Source organism: Nelumbo lutea, chromosome 1, assembly GCF_056320005.1.
Source record: "Nelumbo lutea isolate HS-2025 chromosome 1, American lotus-T2T, whole genome shotgun sequence".
In the NCBI taxonomy this organism is placed as follows: Eukaryota; Viridiplantae; Streptophyta; class Magnoliopsida; order Proteales; family Nelumbonaceae; genus Nelumbo; species Nelumbo lutea.
The window spans coordinates 120,864,044-120,881,018 of NC_142684.1; the positions used below are offsets into that span (position 1 = coordinate 120,864,044).

Genomic DNA, 16,975 nt, shown 5'->3' on the forward strand with positions numbered 1-16,975 from the left:
ATTCAGTCCAAAATATTTATTAGATTAGACTGGACCTTATCGGTTTAAGCCAATATTCAGTCCATTGATATAAGATAAGAACATAGGTGTCAATGGACCAGGTTTGGGTTGAAATCAACCCAAGTTAAAATAAATTTGAACAAATTAGATGGTTGAACATTGAATTGGATCAATCCAAAATCATCCAAATTATTCATTGGATTGGATTGGACCTGGTCCATTTCTAATGAACTCACATTGGATTGGATCAGATTGGACCAATTCCAGTCCAATCGACACCACTAGGCTCGGGGCAAGGTGGGCTAAGCCTCCCCTGTTATTTTTTTACCTTCTTTTGACAAAGGTTAATACATTCCTTGGGTGGTCCCCCTCCACATGGAGTAAAGTTCGGGAATAAAAAAAAATATATAATTACAAACGAGGGCTGTAAATTATTCAGCCGAATAAAATAATTGTATGGGGAATTAATCATCAGTTCATCACCATAGCCTTAATTCCAACTGTTTCAAATCTTAGTGCACAATCATTTTAAAGAAATTATAGAAAAATCACTGCTATCGTATGCAACAATAAATACATGTTTTTCATTTTAGAAGACCTTGCCTGCATAACAAGCCCCGAAGGGTTATATAGATGAGGCCAGCGGTTACATCCCAACAATTTAACAGTTAATTTGTCCCTGTTGATTTTCATCTACACGTGCTTGGCAACAGGATCAGAATTTGAGTACAGAATCAGAGCAATCCGCAGTAGTCGGTAATTGTTAGAGACAAGCAACGACACCTTTGGCAACATAATTGACAACTATATGGCTTTGAACCAGATTCAAACGGTGTTCCAGGGAGAGTGGGTGATAAAACATTTAATTTCTGTCGATTGTGAAATTGTAGACCTCCATTTATCCATAGAACATTGAATGACTGGCCTTTCTAGTTGCTTGGGTAGTCAAAAACAAGGCCTTCTGCAACACTTCTTGCCCTTGCATGACCAAAAAGTTTGCTCACAATAGCCAGGGAAAAATCTGTTGCAGTAGCAAGTCCTCTGCTCGTGATCAGTTTACCATCAATTACCACTCCAGCACTATCAACAACTTGGCTGGTGAGTTTGCCCACAACAGAAGGATGAGCTGTGGCTCTTTTATCCTGTACAGCAAGAAGACGCAGAAACCTTAATAATTATCTACAATGGGTCTGACATGAACTTCCTGCACATTACCTCGATTAAACCTTGCTTCTGCAAGACTGCTTGTGATGAACATATGGATCCATATATTCTTCCAGATAATTTTTGTTCCCTGAGTAGCTTCTTCAGAACCTTGGATTTGTGAAGCCGCTCAGCTCCTGCAAACCCTCCCTGAAAACTTAGGTTTAATCAATCATCCCTACAATCATGTTGGATAAAATGAAAGGACGAGTCCAAGATTATAACATGGCCAATATGAATTTTACGACAATCAGGTAGGAAATTTTATAGTCCAACAAGGTGACATGATGAATATTCGCTTAGAAATACAGTCAATTGAACATTGACCCAATGATGTCAGAAGTCAGACTGGTGAGCAAGTGATTGTTTGGGTCCCAGTTAAATGATGGGTTTTCATGGTTTGAACAGGCTAACCAGCCATTAACCAGTAAAACCATGACCTACTGAGCATTACAGTTTTCTACCCAGTCCAAGCCTGATAACATTGCATTGATCATTATATCACATCATGGAGAGAGATATTTGGTAATGCTTTCAGGTGAGGGTGAGACAAAGGAGGTTAATCCATGTACACAAAGCAAAGAAAACACTGTGCCAGTGGCTGGATCCCACCGTGTCCCCTATAGGATGGGAGAGTAATGGCATATGTTTTTTCTTTTTTCGAGAAAAGGTTAACCAGATTTCATTAAAGCAGCATGAAGTACATGAGCAGATGTACTGCACGGAAGAAAGAAAACCCAAACAGCTAAAGATAAAAATTACAAGGGGGGGAAGCCTATTGTACAGATTTTCTAGTCTTGCTCCTATTTTAGCTAAACCATCTGCAATATGATTCAACTCCCTCGATATCCACAGCAAGTTTGCGTTTATATTTTCCAACGAGTCTCTAGCCTCAGCCAGATAATGACAACCTCCAAGGGCCCCCTTCCTTGTTCTTCAGCCATTGATAGTATTAGCAGAGTCTACAATGGATAAGTTCTGAACGCCCAACCTTTTTATTATTCTGATTCCAGTGAGAGAAACCATAACTTCAGCCTTTGTTGAATCGGCATAACCAATTGGGCTACTAAAAACCCAACAGATATTACCCAGATCATCCCTCAAAATACCCCCTATCCCAGCTACACCAGGATTGCCTGCAGCACTTCTGTCAAAGCTTAAAGTCATCCCCCCATGATGAGGTATCTGTAGTCTCTGGATTGGTTGAGGGTAAAATGGAAGAAACAAGATCATTTGGATATTTCTGTTAAGGTCATTGAGAGAGAGTCCTTGGAACAGCTCGGAATTAGCAGTCCAGAAATTACACTGAAAGGAGATATCTGAGGTTAGTTCTTCAAGAGATCTGATTTTGTTGTCAAATACATGCCTGTTTCTTTCCTCCCAAATTCCCCACAGTACTGCATGTAACACCGTTTGCCATTACACTTTACCTCTTCTGCTCAGGCCTGAACCATGCCACTGATGGAGAAACTCCTGAATATGCTCTGGAAAGACCCAACTATAGCCAGTCAGGTTTAAGAAATGGCACCAGATCTTTTGAGAAAAATTGCAATGAATAAGTAGATGATCAGCTGATTCACCTTCTCTTAGGCAATAGCACACAGGCATGAGGAGAAATATAGGATCTTCCCAAACTTTTTTTCTGAAGAAGGTCACAAGTATTTATTCTCTAGGCACGCTTCCCAAACAAAGAAGCAGACTCTTAGCGGAATATGACTGCTCCAGATCTTCTTGAATGGGAAAGTGGAACTCTGTTCACCAGCAATTAGAACCTTGAAGATAGATTTGGAAGAGAAATCACCATTTGGGTGGAGGGTCCACACGCGGGTGCCAATGGAATGAGGGGAAGTGTAGACTTCTTTAATGGTATGAAAGAAGTCCAAGAGGTCTGATATCTCTGTCCCTTGGGGGCCTTCTAAGGTTCAGGTTCAAGTTGTTATCAGCTGAAATATCTGGGATACAAGAGGAGACAGTTGCATCTTGGTCTAAAGAAAGGTTAGAGATTCGTGGGAAGGATTCTGCTAGGGTGGTGTTCCCCCACCAGAAATCTTTCCAGATTTTATTTTATCACCATTTCTCACTTTACATCTGATGAAAGGAAAAAAAGAAGTGTGAAGAGGCTATACCTAATGAGGGCGGATTTGGCCCTCCAATGACATTATGGCACATGGCACCTCACGACAACTAGGTGCAGCCCAGCACTTCACAGGCAGCTCGCCACCAAGCAGCTCGGCACCTCACAGGCAGCTCGCCACCAAGCAGCTCGGCACCTCACAGGCAGCTCACCACCAGGCAGCTCGCCGCCAAGCAGCCAAGCACCTCACAGGTAGCTCGCCACTAGGCAGCTCGCTACCAAGCAACTCGGCACCTCATAGGCAGCCCACCACCAGGCAGCTCGCCACCAAGCAAATCAGCACCTCACAGGCAGCTCACCACCAAGCAGCCCGATACTTCACAGGCAGCTCGCCACTAGGCAGCTCGCCATCATGCAGCCTGGCACCTTACAGGCAGCTCGCCTCCCAATCAGACCGACCGCCACATGGTAATTCCAAGGACCTCACCATCGTACCCCGCGTCTTACGGGATCGTACCTTGTAATGGCTATATTAGCTCACCCACTTCCCGACTCAGGCAGAAATGGGCAACCTTACTGGTTGGTGGCATTATGCCCAACTAACATGGAAACAAATCCTATCACAGCGGGGATCCAAGAACTACTCCACCAAACCCGCAAGGACTCCAGTATATAAAGGCTTCACCCCCCAGGGGTAAAAGAAAAGGAAAAAAAGAGATGTGTAATCTCTGCTCTCTAGCTCTCTCATAATCTTATATCATCTTCAAGCTCACAACTAAGTGCTAACTTAACCATCGAAGTGTCCTCACCGGGTAAGCCACCCTGGGTTCTCTAATTCATCTCTTGCAGGTTCATCGAGCCCGTAATTGCTGGTCGCCAGATCGTCTCCAGCAGGGAGCAGCCGGATTGCGCCACATCGTTGGCGCCGTCTGTGGGAACTGCTACTAAAAGCCCTTGTCTCCATTCAAAAATCTCAAGCTCATAAACAAATCCATGGCTTCCTCCAGCAACGCTGGACAAAACAACGAAGTGCACGTTTCCAACAACCTCAGTTCCCGTCTATCTGCATAGGTCAGTTCACAACACCGCTTACTGCACCTGAGGTCCCAGCGCTGACGATGCCCCAAGCGACTGCACAAGTGAACGTGCCACTCCCTCCTGTAGTCGGCGCAACATTCACTGAACCCTCTATGGTTCTGTGGGAAACGCTACAAGAAGCTAAGCTCTCATCCTACAAAAAGCTAAGTCCTCTTCTCCAAGAAAGATAAGTCCTCACTTTTTAGAAACTAAAGCTCTCGCTTTATAGTTTCCATTTTTTATGAACTCAAAAACTATGCAGAAAGCTAACAGACTCAGCAGCTCTACCAACTTTACTTTCAATTCAAATAAAACCTCACCAGTCCTCTTCGCGAGGTCCCCTCTACAAAGATGAGCTCTTCGTGGTTTCCGCGGGAGTTGGCGGCCAACAGACTACATGGGCGCCCTTGCTGGTCGAGCCTTCCAAGGCTCCCATGCGAGCTGGCGACCTAAAGTTAGTGGTACTGCCCCCGAAGGTTGAGTTCCTAGTAGCTTCTTGTAGGAGTGGGTGACCGGCATCACGAGGCTAATGCAACGCAAACATAGCTCTAAGGCGCCCACCAAGCGGCCTGGCAACCTGGCACATGCGCCGACCTAGCGACTTGCAAGACGTGCTCACCAACGAATTCGACATGCATACCCAAACACTCTCATGATCCTTGGAAGTTGGCCCACGTGCCGAAGAATCTGAAGGGTGGTCAACGTGCATGGCGGTTGCCTCCAGGAATCTCAAACCACTTAGACGACCTTGCAGAAATCTCAGATATGGTGCGTGAAGCCCACGCCAAACAATGCCTATATAAAGGCACCAACCCCAGAAGCAAGTAGGCAAGTTCTAGCTCTCAGACTTTGTGATTTTTAGCTCGTAGTCTACTATGAGAGTACTGACTTAAGCATCGAAGTGACCTCACCAGGTTAGCCACCCCGGGTCCTCTGACATTTAGTTCCTTGCAGGTCTCTAAAGAGAAACGAAGCTCATCAATCCAGCTCAGCACCTGGTCAGCCCGGCGCCTCACAGGCAGCCCTGCACCTGGTCAGCCCGGCTCCTCACAAGCAGCCCTACACCTGGTCAGCCCGACGCTTCACAGGCAACTCGCCACCTGGTCAGCCCAACACCTCACAAGCAACCCTGCACCTAGTCAGCCTCGCACTTGGTCAGCTCGACGCCTCACAGGCAGCTCGGCACCTCACAAGCAGCTCGGCACCTCACAGGCAACTCGGCACCTAGGCAGCTCCACTTCGGCCTCTAAGTCATCAGCCACTTGGAAGCAGACCAAATGATGAGGCACAAGCGACTTGGCGACCTGGCCCTGGCGCCGACCTGGCAGCCTAGCACGGGCGTCAACCTGGCGGCCTAGCCCACTAGCGAACCGGCGAACTGGCAAAGACTTCAGCACCACATAATACCCAGTCGCCTCTTCGACATGGGCGAACTAGTCCCAGTTGCCTCCTTGGCATGGGCATATAAGACACAATCGCCTCTTCGGCATGGACAAGATCAAGGAGAGTGAACTACAAGTCGCTCCCAATGCCTAAGAGCAAAAGTACCGAACTGGCAGACTTCAGCACCACATAAGACCCAGTCGCCTCTTCGGCATGGGCAAGATCAAGGAGAGTGGACTACAAGTCGCTCCCGGCGCCTAAGGGCTAAAATATCACATAAGACCCAGTCGCCTCTTCGGCATGGGCAAAATCCAGGAGTGGACTGCGAGTCGCTCCCAGAGCCTAAGAAATTGAATCAACGCTTACGAGCTCATCGAATTAGTCATTTCAGGCCAAAAGAAGCAATCTACTCCCCTTCGCCGAGTTACTTTCAGCTCGGGAGTGGGGGGCAAATGATCAGGGCGGATTTGGTCCTCCAATGACATTATGACACATGGCACCTCATGACAACTAGGTGCAGCCCGGCACTTAACAGGAAGCTCGCCACCAAGCAGCTCGGCACCTCACAGGCAGCTCACCACCAAGCAACCCGACACTCCACAGGCAGCTCGCCACCAAGCAACTCGGCACCTCACAAGCAACTCACCACTAGGCAGCTCACCACCAAGCAACCCAGCACCTCACAAGTAGCTCGCCACCAAGCAGCCCGGCACCTCACAGGTAGCTCGCCACTAAGCAGTTCACCACCAGGCAGCTCACCACCAGGCAGCTCGCCACCAAGCAGCCCAGCACCTCACAGGTAGCTTGCCACTAGGCAGCTCGCCACCAAGCAGCTCAACACCTCACAGACAACCCACCACCAGGCAGCTCGGCACCTCACAGGCAACTCGCCACCAAGCAGCCCGGCACTTCACAAGCAGCTCGCCACTAGGCAGCTCGCCATCGTGCAATCTGGCACCTTACAGGCAACTCGCCTCCCAGTCAGACCGACCGCCGCGTGGTAATTCCAAGGACCTCACCATCGTACCCCGCGCCTTACGGGATCGTACCTTGTAACGGCTATATTAGCTCACCCACTCCCCGACTCAGGCAGAAATGGGCAACCTTACCGGTTGGTGGCATTATGCCCAACTAACATGGAAACAGATCCTATCACAGCAGGGATCCAGGAACTACTACACCAAACCCGCAAGGACTCCAGTATATAAAGGCTTCACCCCCCAGGGGTAAAAGAAAAGGAAAAAAAGAGATGTGTAATCTCTGCTCTCTAGCTCTCTCATAATCTGATATCATCTTCAAGCTCACAACTAAGTGCTAACTTAACCATCAGAGTGTCCTCACCTGGTAAGCCACCCCAGGTTCTCTGATTCATCTCTTGCAGGTTCCTCAGTTCCCGTCATTGCTGGTAGCCAGATCATCTCCTACAGGGAGCAGTCAGATTGCACTACATCAATACCTTTCCAAGGATTTGAATTCTTTACCCGGTTCAAATGAAGATTACTATCCCACCCATTTGCACTTATTCCATATTTACTTGAGATGACAGCTTCCCAAAGAGCATCAGACTCTATAGGGAATCTCCACAGCCACTTACTCAAAAGAGAGGTATTTTTCTCTTTTAGATGCCCAACTCCCAATCCTCCCTCCTCCTTCGGCTTACTCACTTGATTCCAACTTCCCAAGTGGTTTTTTTGCTCCCCTCCGTCCCAAAGAAAGTTTCTTTGGATTTTCTCTAAGAGGTTTCTCACTTTAGATGGAATTTGGAAGACTAGAAGGTAATAGATTGGTAAGTTGCTAGAGAGGCCTTTAAGAGAATGAGTCTGCCCCCTTTTGATAGATAGTATTTTTTCTAGGAAGCTAGTTTCTTTTCACACTTCACCACTAGCCCCCAAAAGCTTAGGGTTCTTGAGTTGCCTCTAAGGAACATTCCTAAATAAGAAATAGGGAGGTTTTCCACTTTACAATCCAGTAAAGATTTGAAGTTCTCTAGAAGATCCTCTTCTACTGAGTTTATGGGTACAATGCTGGTTTTGCTAAAGTTGACCCTTAACCCAGTGACTGATTCGAAAGCTTCAATTACCCTTTTCACATTAGAGATGTTTTCTAAGGAAGCATCCAAGAATAAGATGATGTCATCAACAAATTACAAATGAGATACCTGAACCAAATCTCTCCCCACTTCAAAGCCCTTAACCAGGTTTAGTAGCTTGGCTTTATCAAAAAGAAAATTGAAGATCAGGGTAAAAGGGAGAGGAGAAAGCAAGCAACCCTGTCTAAGCCCTCGACTAGCCGTGAAATAGCCCTTAGGCTCTCCATTTAGGAGCATTGAAAACCAAGATGAGCCAATGCAGCCTTTGATCCGCTTAATCCATCTACTACCGAATCCTCTCAATCTCAAGCAATCAAAGATACAATCCCAATCAACTTTGTTGTAGGCCTTTTCAAGGTCTAACTTGACTAGTATCCCCGACTTCCCAAGAGCCTTTCTGTCTTCTACACATTGTTTGCAATTAAAATACTATCCACAATTTGTCTTCCTTTGACAAAGGCAAACTGATTTGGAGAAATCAAATCTCCTAGAACTTTAAGTCTTCTTGATAGAACTTTCGCCAAAATTTTGTAGGCACACCCTACCAAGCTTATTGGTCTATAGTCCTTAACTTCCAAAATTCCCCTTCCTTTGGAAAAAAACACAGAAAAGTTGAGTTTTAAGCCTTTGTTTACAATGGCAGAGGAGTAAAACTCCCTAAAAAACTTTAACAGGTCTTCTTTAGCAATTTCCCAACATTTTTGAAAAAGGAATAATGGGAATCCATCTGGACCAAGTGCCCTATCTCCATCCATGCTGAAGACTGCCTCTTTGATTTCTATCTCTTCAAAGTTTCTTTCCATCCAGGCTTTCTTATCTAACGACAAGGTCGATCCTTTCCATCTGCTCAATCTGAACCTGCACTGGCTTTCCCTAGAGTATAGGCTCTTAAAGTAGGAGAGGAAGGTTTCTGTGATTTCTTCAGGATTTTCCACTTCTCTCTGGTTCACTCTTATTTTGGAAATGAAGTTTTTCCTACGTCTTCCCGATGCATAAACATGGAAAAACCTGGAATTGCTGTCTCCTTTCAGCCATCTCACTCTTGAATCATCTAAAGTGCCATTTTGCTCTTTTACATCTAATTCATCCAATTCCATGAGCATCTTCCTTTTCTCATCTTAAGGCTCTATACTGTTCTTTTCCCCAATTTTTCAACTTCCTCTTCAGGAATTTTAATTTTTGTAAAAGCCCGAATCCAGCCCATCCCTCTACTTCACACTCCTCCCACCAACCAGCTACCAGCTTCTTAAAATTCTTGTGAGAGGTCCACCATTTTTCTAGTCTGAAAGGGGGCTTTCCTTTTGTAATTAGGTCAGTGTTCAGCTTAATAGCTAGCGGTCTGAAATGCAACAATGGCATAGGTCTTGGGTTAGGTTGGGAAATCTTTCCACCCAGTCCTAGGATAAAAGGAACTTGTCAAGTCTGCAACTTACTGTGTTTTCCTGCATATTTGACCAGGTATATTGACCATTCTTGAGAGGAATGTCACATAGGTTATGCTTGGAGATGAAGCTGGAAAATTTTCTCATGCTTCTTGCTGGAGCTCTACCATTGGAGTGTTCTTGGCTGAACCTTATTACATTGAACCCTTGTTGTTGGAGCTCTCTCTCTCTCTCTCTCTCTCTCTCTCTCTCTCTCTCTCTGAGAATTGGGACCATACACCCCTGTTAGAATTCAATTGAACCCTTCTTTTGTATTGGTGAATAAGGCCGAGATTAAGAAATTTCCTTTATCAATTTCCAACCCCGAGAGCTCATCTTCCTTCCAAGCTATAATAATGCCTCCTGAAGAGCCTACTGTAGGAACAACTGCCCATTTCCTTCCCCTTATCCCCCAGATGGCTTTTATAAGTTTCCTGTCTACTACCTCTTTCTTTGATTCCTGCAAAATAATTATATCAGGGTTTTCTCTTTTTAGAGTTTCCTTCACTAGAGTCCTTTTGAGTTGGCCTTCCAATCCCCTGACATTCCAGCTTAGGATTTTCATTGAGATTCTCTTATAAAGATTCCCTTATTCAGTCTATTCTCCTCTGAATTCCAACCCACTAAACCCCATTGCAGCCTTTTGAGTTCCCTTTTAGGTGCCTTTTCTACTCTTTTTTCCTGTGTTCCCTTGTTTTTGGCGTGATCTTTCTCTCCTGGCCCTTGTTTTTCTCCAATTTGCCCTCTTCTTTCAATCCCTAGTGAACTAGTTATTTTTGTTGTTTCCAGATCCTCTGAAACCTTTCTTCCAATGCTATTTGGCATAGCTGTCTGATGATCTTCCACTTGCTCTAGGTGGGACAGCTCTCCATTCAAACCTAAAAGACAAGAGACAAACGAAAAACAATGAGAGATTTTAGAAAAGTCAAAAAACTTGGGTTAAGAGAACCTGAAGCAGACAAGGCGGGAAAGGTCCTGGGAAACGAAAGGTTGGCGTGGCGAAAGTTGGGAGAGCAGGCTGGTGATTCACTTCCTTGTCTACGAACGAGGCTATCTGAGTCTGAGAATTTCCCGTACTCTGGATTGACTTATTCTAGAATCTCCACACTTCTCCAGATTTCCTTCCCTGCAAAAAATCTTCTGAGCCCTTTCTAAAGCTTTCTCTTAAGGATCAGCTTCGCTTTCTGTTGCATATGGGCTATCATCGCCCTAAATCGTCTTCTTCATAGCCAAACGAGCCATTAGAACTGGTTGAAGGGGTTGGAGCTCTAAAAGCATTTCCTTTTTGTCGGCCCGAGCTTGGGGGGTGGGGGGTCTCAGGCACTGGTTGCCTAGAGAAAGAGGAAGTCTCCGGTGGGCTCGAGAGGAAAAGGTCCATGTGCGAAAGAGAGTTACGGGCCTCTAAGGGATGGCCCAAAACTTTAAACCTATTGGGGTTCGGGTCGGGTATTGGAGCCTGGGTCTTAGGGGGGTTCTTCAAAATATTGGATGCCTTTCTAGAGGGATGTCGAAACTTTGTCTTCTTTTTGAACACCTACTCCTCTCTAGACTTTAAGGGGAAAGTTCCCGCCTGAGTTTCTGCTCTGGGTCCCGCTACCGACTTAAGCTTCCTTCTTACGGCTCCTACCTGATCTATCACGCATTTGATCAGCAAGGGAGTGATTGGCACATGGTAGTTTGCCGTTATAGCGAGTCAACTCAGTTTGTGGGGGAGGAAACTCATTCGTCTTCTCCGTCTCTAGAGAGAGGTAGAATCAAACATTTCTATCAAGGAGGGGTACTGATCTAGGAATGGCATGGGTGCCCCGATTTCTTACTTCGATTTTGGCAAAGCTCAAGTTGGTGTGATTCAACGATTATGGATCTAAATCCTCCATGCGACCACATAAATCTCCTATTAAAGAGAGTCTCCTTCGTCCAAAGGTGGAAAGGGAGACCTATTATCCTTACCCAGCCATTGAATCTCAAGGAGCTTGGGGCTGCATTTATCGTCGGCCACCATCTTTCTAACTTTACCCAATCGCCGTAAATCGGAACCGAGTCATGTTTCACCCAAGCCCGAACCAGCTCTTCTGAAGGGGCGAAACCAGCTGCTCTATTCTCTTCGAACGAGAAAAGCTCCAACAGGGCATCAGAGTGCAAGTTTGCAGACAGGCCTAGTTCTACTTCTTTCCAGCTTAAGGGATGAGGCTTAGTGCAAACAAACGCAAATCTCTAGTTTCCGAAGGGATTGCCACAATGGACAACAAAAATGAAGGTTGAACCTCCTACCTTGATGATCATGCTTCTGGGTTCTAGGAGGGAAGAGATTTAGCAAGAGGTCTTTGGTACCAGGAATTGGTCTATTGGCACAAAATTAGTTTAAAAACTGTAAGAATGTTCTCCAACCTTCATTGGCTAGTTCTTCAAGAATACAAATGCTTATTGGCCCGTCTAATTTTTTCCAACTACTCAGACGAACAAATCTACCCCAACTATTTTCTTTGAGTTGTAAACAGAGGACTCTTCCTTTGGACACTCTCTTGCAGTCCATAATGTGTCGTCTCTGCTTTTCCACGATTTCTTGGATGAATGTCCAAGTCCACTGGACATCCTCCTGTAGTAGATGGATTCATGACCAAGCTCCCCTTCCTCTTTCTATCACTACAATCTCATCTTCTTGATTGCCACTTCTTCTTTCTAGTTCAAAGGTCTTTGAGCCGACTACTATGAACCTTGTTTGTTCAGTGGCTTCTACAGTTTGAACCAAAAGAAAGTGGAGGAAGAGCAGAAGAAGAAGAAGAAGAAGAAGAAGAAGAAGTCAGTCGAACCTAATTAAGTACAAAGACTAAACTACCCCCACTTAAGTATGGGACAGGAAGTCTATTTAGAACTGCCACATAAGCACATAACTTAAACTAACTAAAAAGACTAATCTACCCCTCACTCGGCTAACTATAACATTCCCCCTCAAGCTAGAGAATATATGTCATATAATCCCAACTTGTTATATATATAGTACACTCTCCCTGAGTTTAAACCTTCTGTAAACAAATCTGCCCACATGTTCCGTGCTTATCTTTCCAATAAGAACTTTCTCCCTCACAAAGTGGCAATCAATCTTTATGTGCTTTGTTCTCTCATGAAAAACAGGATTAGATGAGATGTGAATTGCAGCTTGATTATCACAACATAATCTCAAAGGTCCATCCATTGAGAATCCAATTTCTTATAGGAGGTTTCTCAGCCATACTAATTCACATGTAGTGTGTGTCATGGCTCTGTATTCGGCTTCAGCACTACTCCTTGCCACAATGGTCTGCTTCTTACTCTTTCATGTCACTAGATTGCCTCCAAGGGTGTGCAATAACCTGTAGTAGATCTTCTACCCGACGCGAAGCCTACCCAATCTGCATCTGTATACCCAATTACCTCAAGTCTTCCTCCTAGTTTTTACAATAATCCACAGCCTGGAACTCCCTTCAAGTACCTTACAATTCTAAGAACTGCATTCCAGTGAGGTATCCGAGGATTCTGCATAAATTGGCTCACCACACTGACTGCAAAGGAGATGTCTAGTCTTGTGATAGTCAGATAGTTCAGCTTCCCCACTAATCGTCTGTATCTTCCAGGATCATCAAATATTTCATCTATACCACTACTCAACTTAGAATTTGGTTCTATGGTAATTCCGACCAGTTTCGCACCTAAAAGTCCTGTTTCATCCAGCAGATCAAGGACATATTTTTTTTTTTGCACAGATTTACACCTTGTTTTGATTTGGCAACTTCTATACCCAAGAAGTACTTCAACTTCCTAAGATCTTTTGCTTGAGAATGTTCTTGCAGGAAAGCCTTTAGTTTATCAATCCCCAATCTGTCACTGCCAATTATGACAATGTCATCCACATAGACTACTAATAAAATCTTTTCGGCTTTTAAATCATAGTTGAACACTAAGTGGTCAACCCGACATTGTTTCATTACAAAATTCTTCACCATTTCACTAAACTTCCCAAACCAAGCACAAGGATATTGTTTCAACCCATAAATTGTCTTTTTCAGTCTACAAACCTTACCATCCTCCCCCTGAGCAACAAACCCAGGTGGTTGCTCCATATATACCTCCTCCATGAGGTCACCATGAAGGAAGGCATTTTTAATGTCGAGTTGAAACAAGGGTCAATCATACATAACTGCCAGGGAAATTAAGACACAGACTGAGCCAATCTTTGCCACTGGAGGGGTCTCCATATAGTCCACCCCATACAATTGAAAATAACCTTTAGCAACAAGTCAGGCCTTCAAATGCTCCACACTGCCATCCGACAAGTATTTAACAGTATACACCCATTTACAACCCACAACATGCTTACCTGGAGGAAGAGTAACGAGTTCCCACGTGTGAGTATGCTGAAGAGCAGAGAGTTCCTCCTCCATTGCTTGACGCCACCCGGGTGAAGTAAGGGCCTCCTGGGCATCCTTAGGTGTAGAGATAGATGACAACTGAGAAACAAACTAGCGATGTGAGCCAATCTTTGCCACTGGAGAGGTCTCCATATAGTCCACCCCATACAATTGAAAATAACCTTTAGCAACAAGTCAGGCCTTCAAACGCTCCACACTGCCATCCGGCAAGTATATAACAGTATACACCCATTTACAACCCACAACATGCTTATCTGAAGGAAGAGTAATGAGTTCCCACGTGTGAGTATGCTGAAGAGCAGAGAGTTCCTCTCCCATTGCTTGACGCCACCCGGGTGAAGTAAGGGCCTCCTAGACATCCTTAGGTATAGAGATAGATGACAATAGAGAAACAAACTAGCAATGTGAAGCAGAAAGGTGAGCGATTGAAACAAAAATAGAAATGGGATGTAGGGTACAACTACGTTTACCTTTCCGTAAAGCAATGGGAAGATCAACTCAAAAGGTTCTGGGACAGAAACAACAATAGCATCCATAAACAAGGTAGAAGCTGGAGGTGTCGGTGTCTGTCAATGAGTATACACGTGCCGGATCGGTGGTCATTCAATAGGAATTTGCACTGGAGGAGTTGAAGATTCAGCCCCAATTGGAACAACCGAGACGGGATCACAGACTGGAAGAGGGAGAGGAAGCAAAGGTGGAGATAACGATACTTCAGGTCCCGAGAAAAACAGAACGGACTCAAAAAAAGTGACATCAGGACAGACATAGAACTTCCGAGTAATGGGATTGTAACACTTATTCCCTTTCTAGGTCCGAGAATAACCAAGAAAGATACACTTAATAGAGCGTGTATCTAGTTTGTCTAACCCAGGACTCAGATTATGAACAAACACACATCCAAAGAACCGGGGTGTTAATGGAAAGGGAGACAAGGTGGAGAACAAAATAGAAAAGGGAGATCGACCATGAAGGACGAAATAAAGCATCCGGTTAACAAGAAAACAAGCAGTAAGCACAGCGTCACTCCAAAATCGTTTAGGAACACTCATATGATGAAGGATAGACAGAGCAATTTCAAGGAAGTGACGGTTCTTTCATTCAACCACCCCATTTTGCTAAGGGGTAAATGCACATGAAGTTTAATAAATGATGCCATGTTGTTCTAAATATTGTTGAAAATAAGTGATGAAGTATTCACGACCATTATCTAAACGAAGACCTTTGATTGAAACACCAAATTGCGTACATATTTCAGCATGGAATTTTTGAAAAATGAAAAATTGTTCACTTCTTTCTTTCATTAAATAAATCCATGTCATCCTTGAACAATCATCAATAAAAGTGACAAAATACTTGTAACCATTATAAGACTCTATTTTAATCAGACCCCAAACATCTGAATGAACTAAAGCAAAAGGACTCAACATATGACTATCAACTCTAGGACTAAAGGAAACCCAATGGTGTTTCCCATATTGACATGACTCACACTGTAAAGACGACAAATGACTCAAAGATGGAACCAGTATCTTGAGTGCCTTGAAGGATGGATGCCCCAGCCGACAATGCCATTGTAGAAGAGTGAGGGAAGTTTGAAGTGCAACTGACGATCTACCACCGTCAAGATAATACAATCCACCGGCTTCATGCCCTCCACCAATCTTCTTCCCAGTCTTGAGATCCTGAAAAACACAAAATGAAGGGGAAAATGTAATAGAGCAATTAAGGGTTTTAATTAATTTATTAACCGACATAAGATTGAATGGAAATTTAGGTACATATAGAACAGATGATAATGAAAGAGAGGTTGTATCAGCATTACAAACACCACAGATGGGAGAAGAGGAACCGTTGGCAAGGGTAACTGTTTGAGATGTGAAAGTTTCATAGAGGGAAGAAAACACACCTGGAGTCCCAGTCATCTGATCAGAGGCTCCAAAGTCAATAATCCAAGGAGAGGGTTTGGATGTCAAACAAGCTATACTTGAGTGAGCAAAGGTGGTTGTAGTATGTTGTGAAGTAACCTGAAGGAACCACTCATACTCATTGTGCGGTACACTCATCATCTCCTTCCCGGAAACAGATGTAGATGTGCAAGCTGTGAGATCCAATGATTTAAATATCAACACTATACGCCCGATGCGGGGCGTATCGTATCGTATCGGTATCGGTCATAAGAGATACGGGAAATGCTACGAACAGGTACGTATCCTCTGAATCGTCCATATCGGAACAATACGCATCAGTATTAAACTATATCGTATTGTATCGGTCGATACACGCCGATACGGAGTGATTCGCGTTTTCGCACGTTCGCGCATCTAATTAAAAAAACAACAGCTGACGAGGCTTGAACCCAAGTCACTACGCATGCACGCAAACTTGAACACATTTGTATGCCACTAAGGCAACCATTAGCTCTTGTTAAAAAGTGAAACAAAATAATTATTTATTAATGCTTACATGTAATCCTAACAAATAACATATATTTATGTTCAATAATTCCAAGTAAAGATTAAATAATATTATTTAAATTTAATATTTTATAAACTATGGAGTAAATAATTTCTCAAATCCGCATTCATATCAAAAAGAGGTTTTTAATCTCAAAACATTTATACAAATAAAAATACTAATAATAGAATAATAACTTTAGTACTTAAAATTTATAAATTTGAATGTGAAATGTATCTTAAAAATTTTATAAATTATTAATTAACATTTTAATTTGCATTAAATAAAAATATATTTATTATTTACAAAAAATGACAATTTATTTCATAAAATTATAAAAATAATAATATAATAAGTTTAGTAATTAAAAATTATGAATTTGCACAGATATGTATCTTAGAAATTTTAGTATCTTTGAGAGAGTTTAATTTAAGACTATGTTTTTATAAATTACTAATTGATATTTTAATTACATTTTATAATAACATTTTTGTTGTTTACCAAACATTTGAGAATTAATTTTTTTAGTTGATTATTTAGTTAATGTTAAAATATAAAAATAAAAACAATTGATACAATAATTACATATAATAGTTGCATGTGTTTTGGCGACATGAGCTTTAATTGAAAATAAATAATAGCTTTGCCATGTATTAATTTGTGAAAATTTATATATGATACATTTTAGGACTCAAGATTGAAACATTATCGATAAAAATTGTATGATTTCTATGCATCCCGCTATATTAATTGTAATATATTTATTCACAAATACCATTAGAATATACATTTCATATGCATTTATACATAAATTTTGACTATTTTAGCCTTAAATGTAATGTTATTAATATATTTATGGAATCTA

At 43.1% G+C, this 16,975-nt stretch overlaps 1 protein-coding gene across 6 annotated transcripts in view; it reads right to left on the reverse strand.

Moving 5' to 3' along the window:
• Window positions 1–389: 389 nt before the first annotated feature.
• Window positions 390–16,975, reverse strand: part of DJ1C (Class I glutamine amidotransferase-like superfamily protein) — a 28,802-nt gene continuing 12,216 nt past the window's right edge. For 2 of the 6 annotated variants that reach the window (XM_088982194.1, XM_088982188.1), the window contains 2 exons: window positions 1,216–1,353; window positions 390–1,142 (listed from right to left, as the gene is read on the reverse strand). In XM_088982194.1, the coding sequence (XP_088838320.1) occupies window positions 930–1,142; window positions 1,216–1,353 (351 nt within the window). In that variant the 3' untranslated portion in view covers window positions 390–929. Of the gene's footprint in view, window positions 1,143–1,214; window positions 1,354–14,780; window positions 15,339–16,975 lie in introns of those variants that run through there. The other 4 variants (XM_088982181.1, XM_088982173.1, XR_016112252.1 and 1 more) reach the window with 3 other exon arrangements.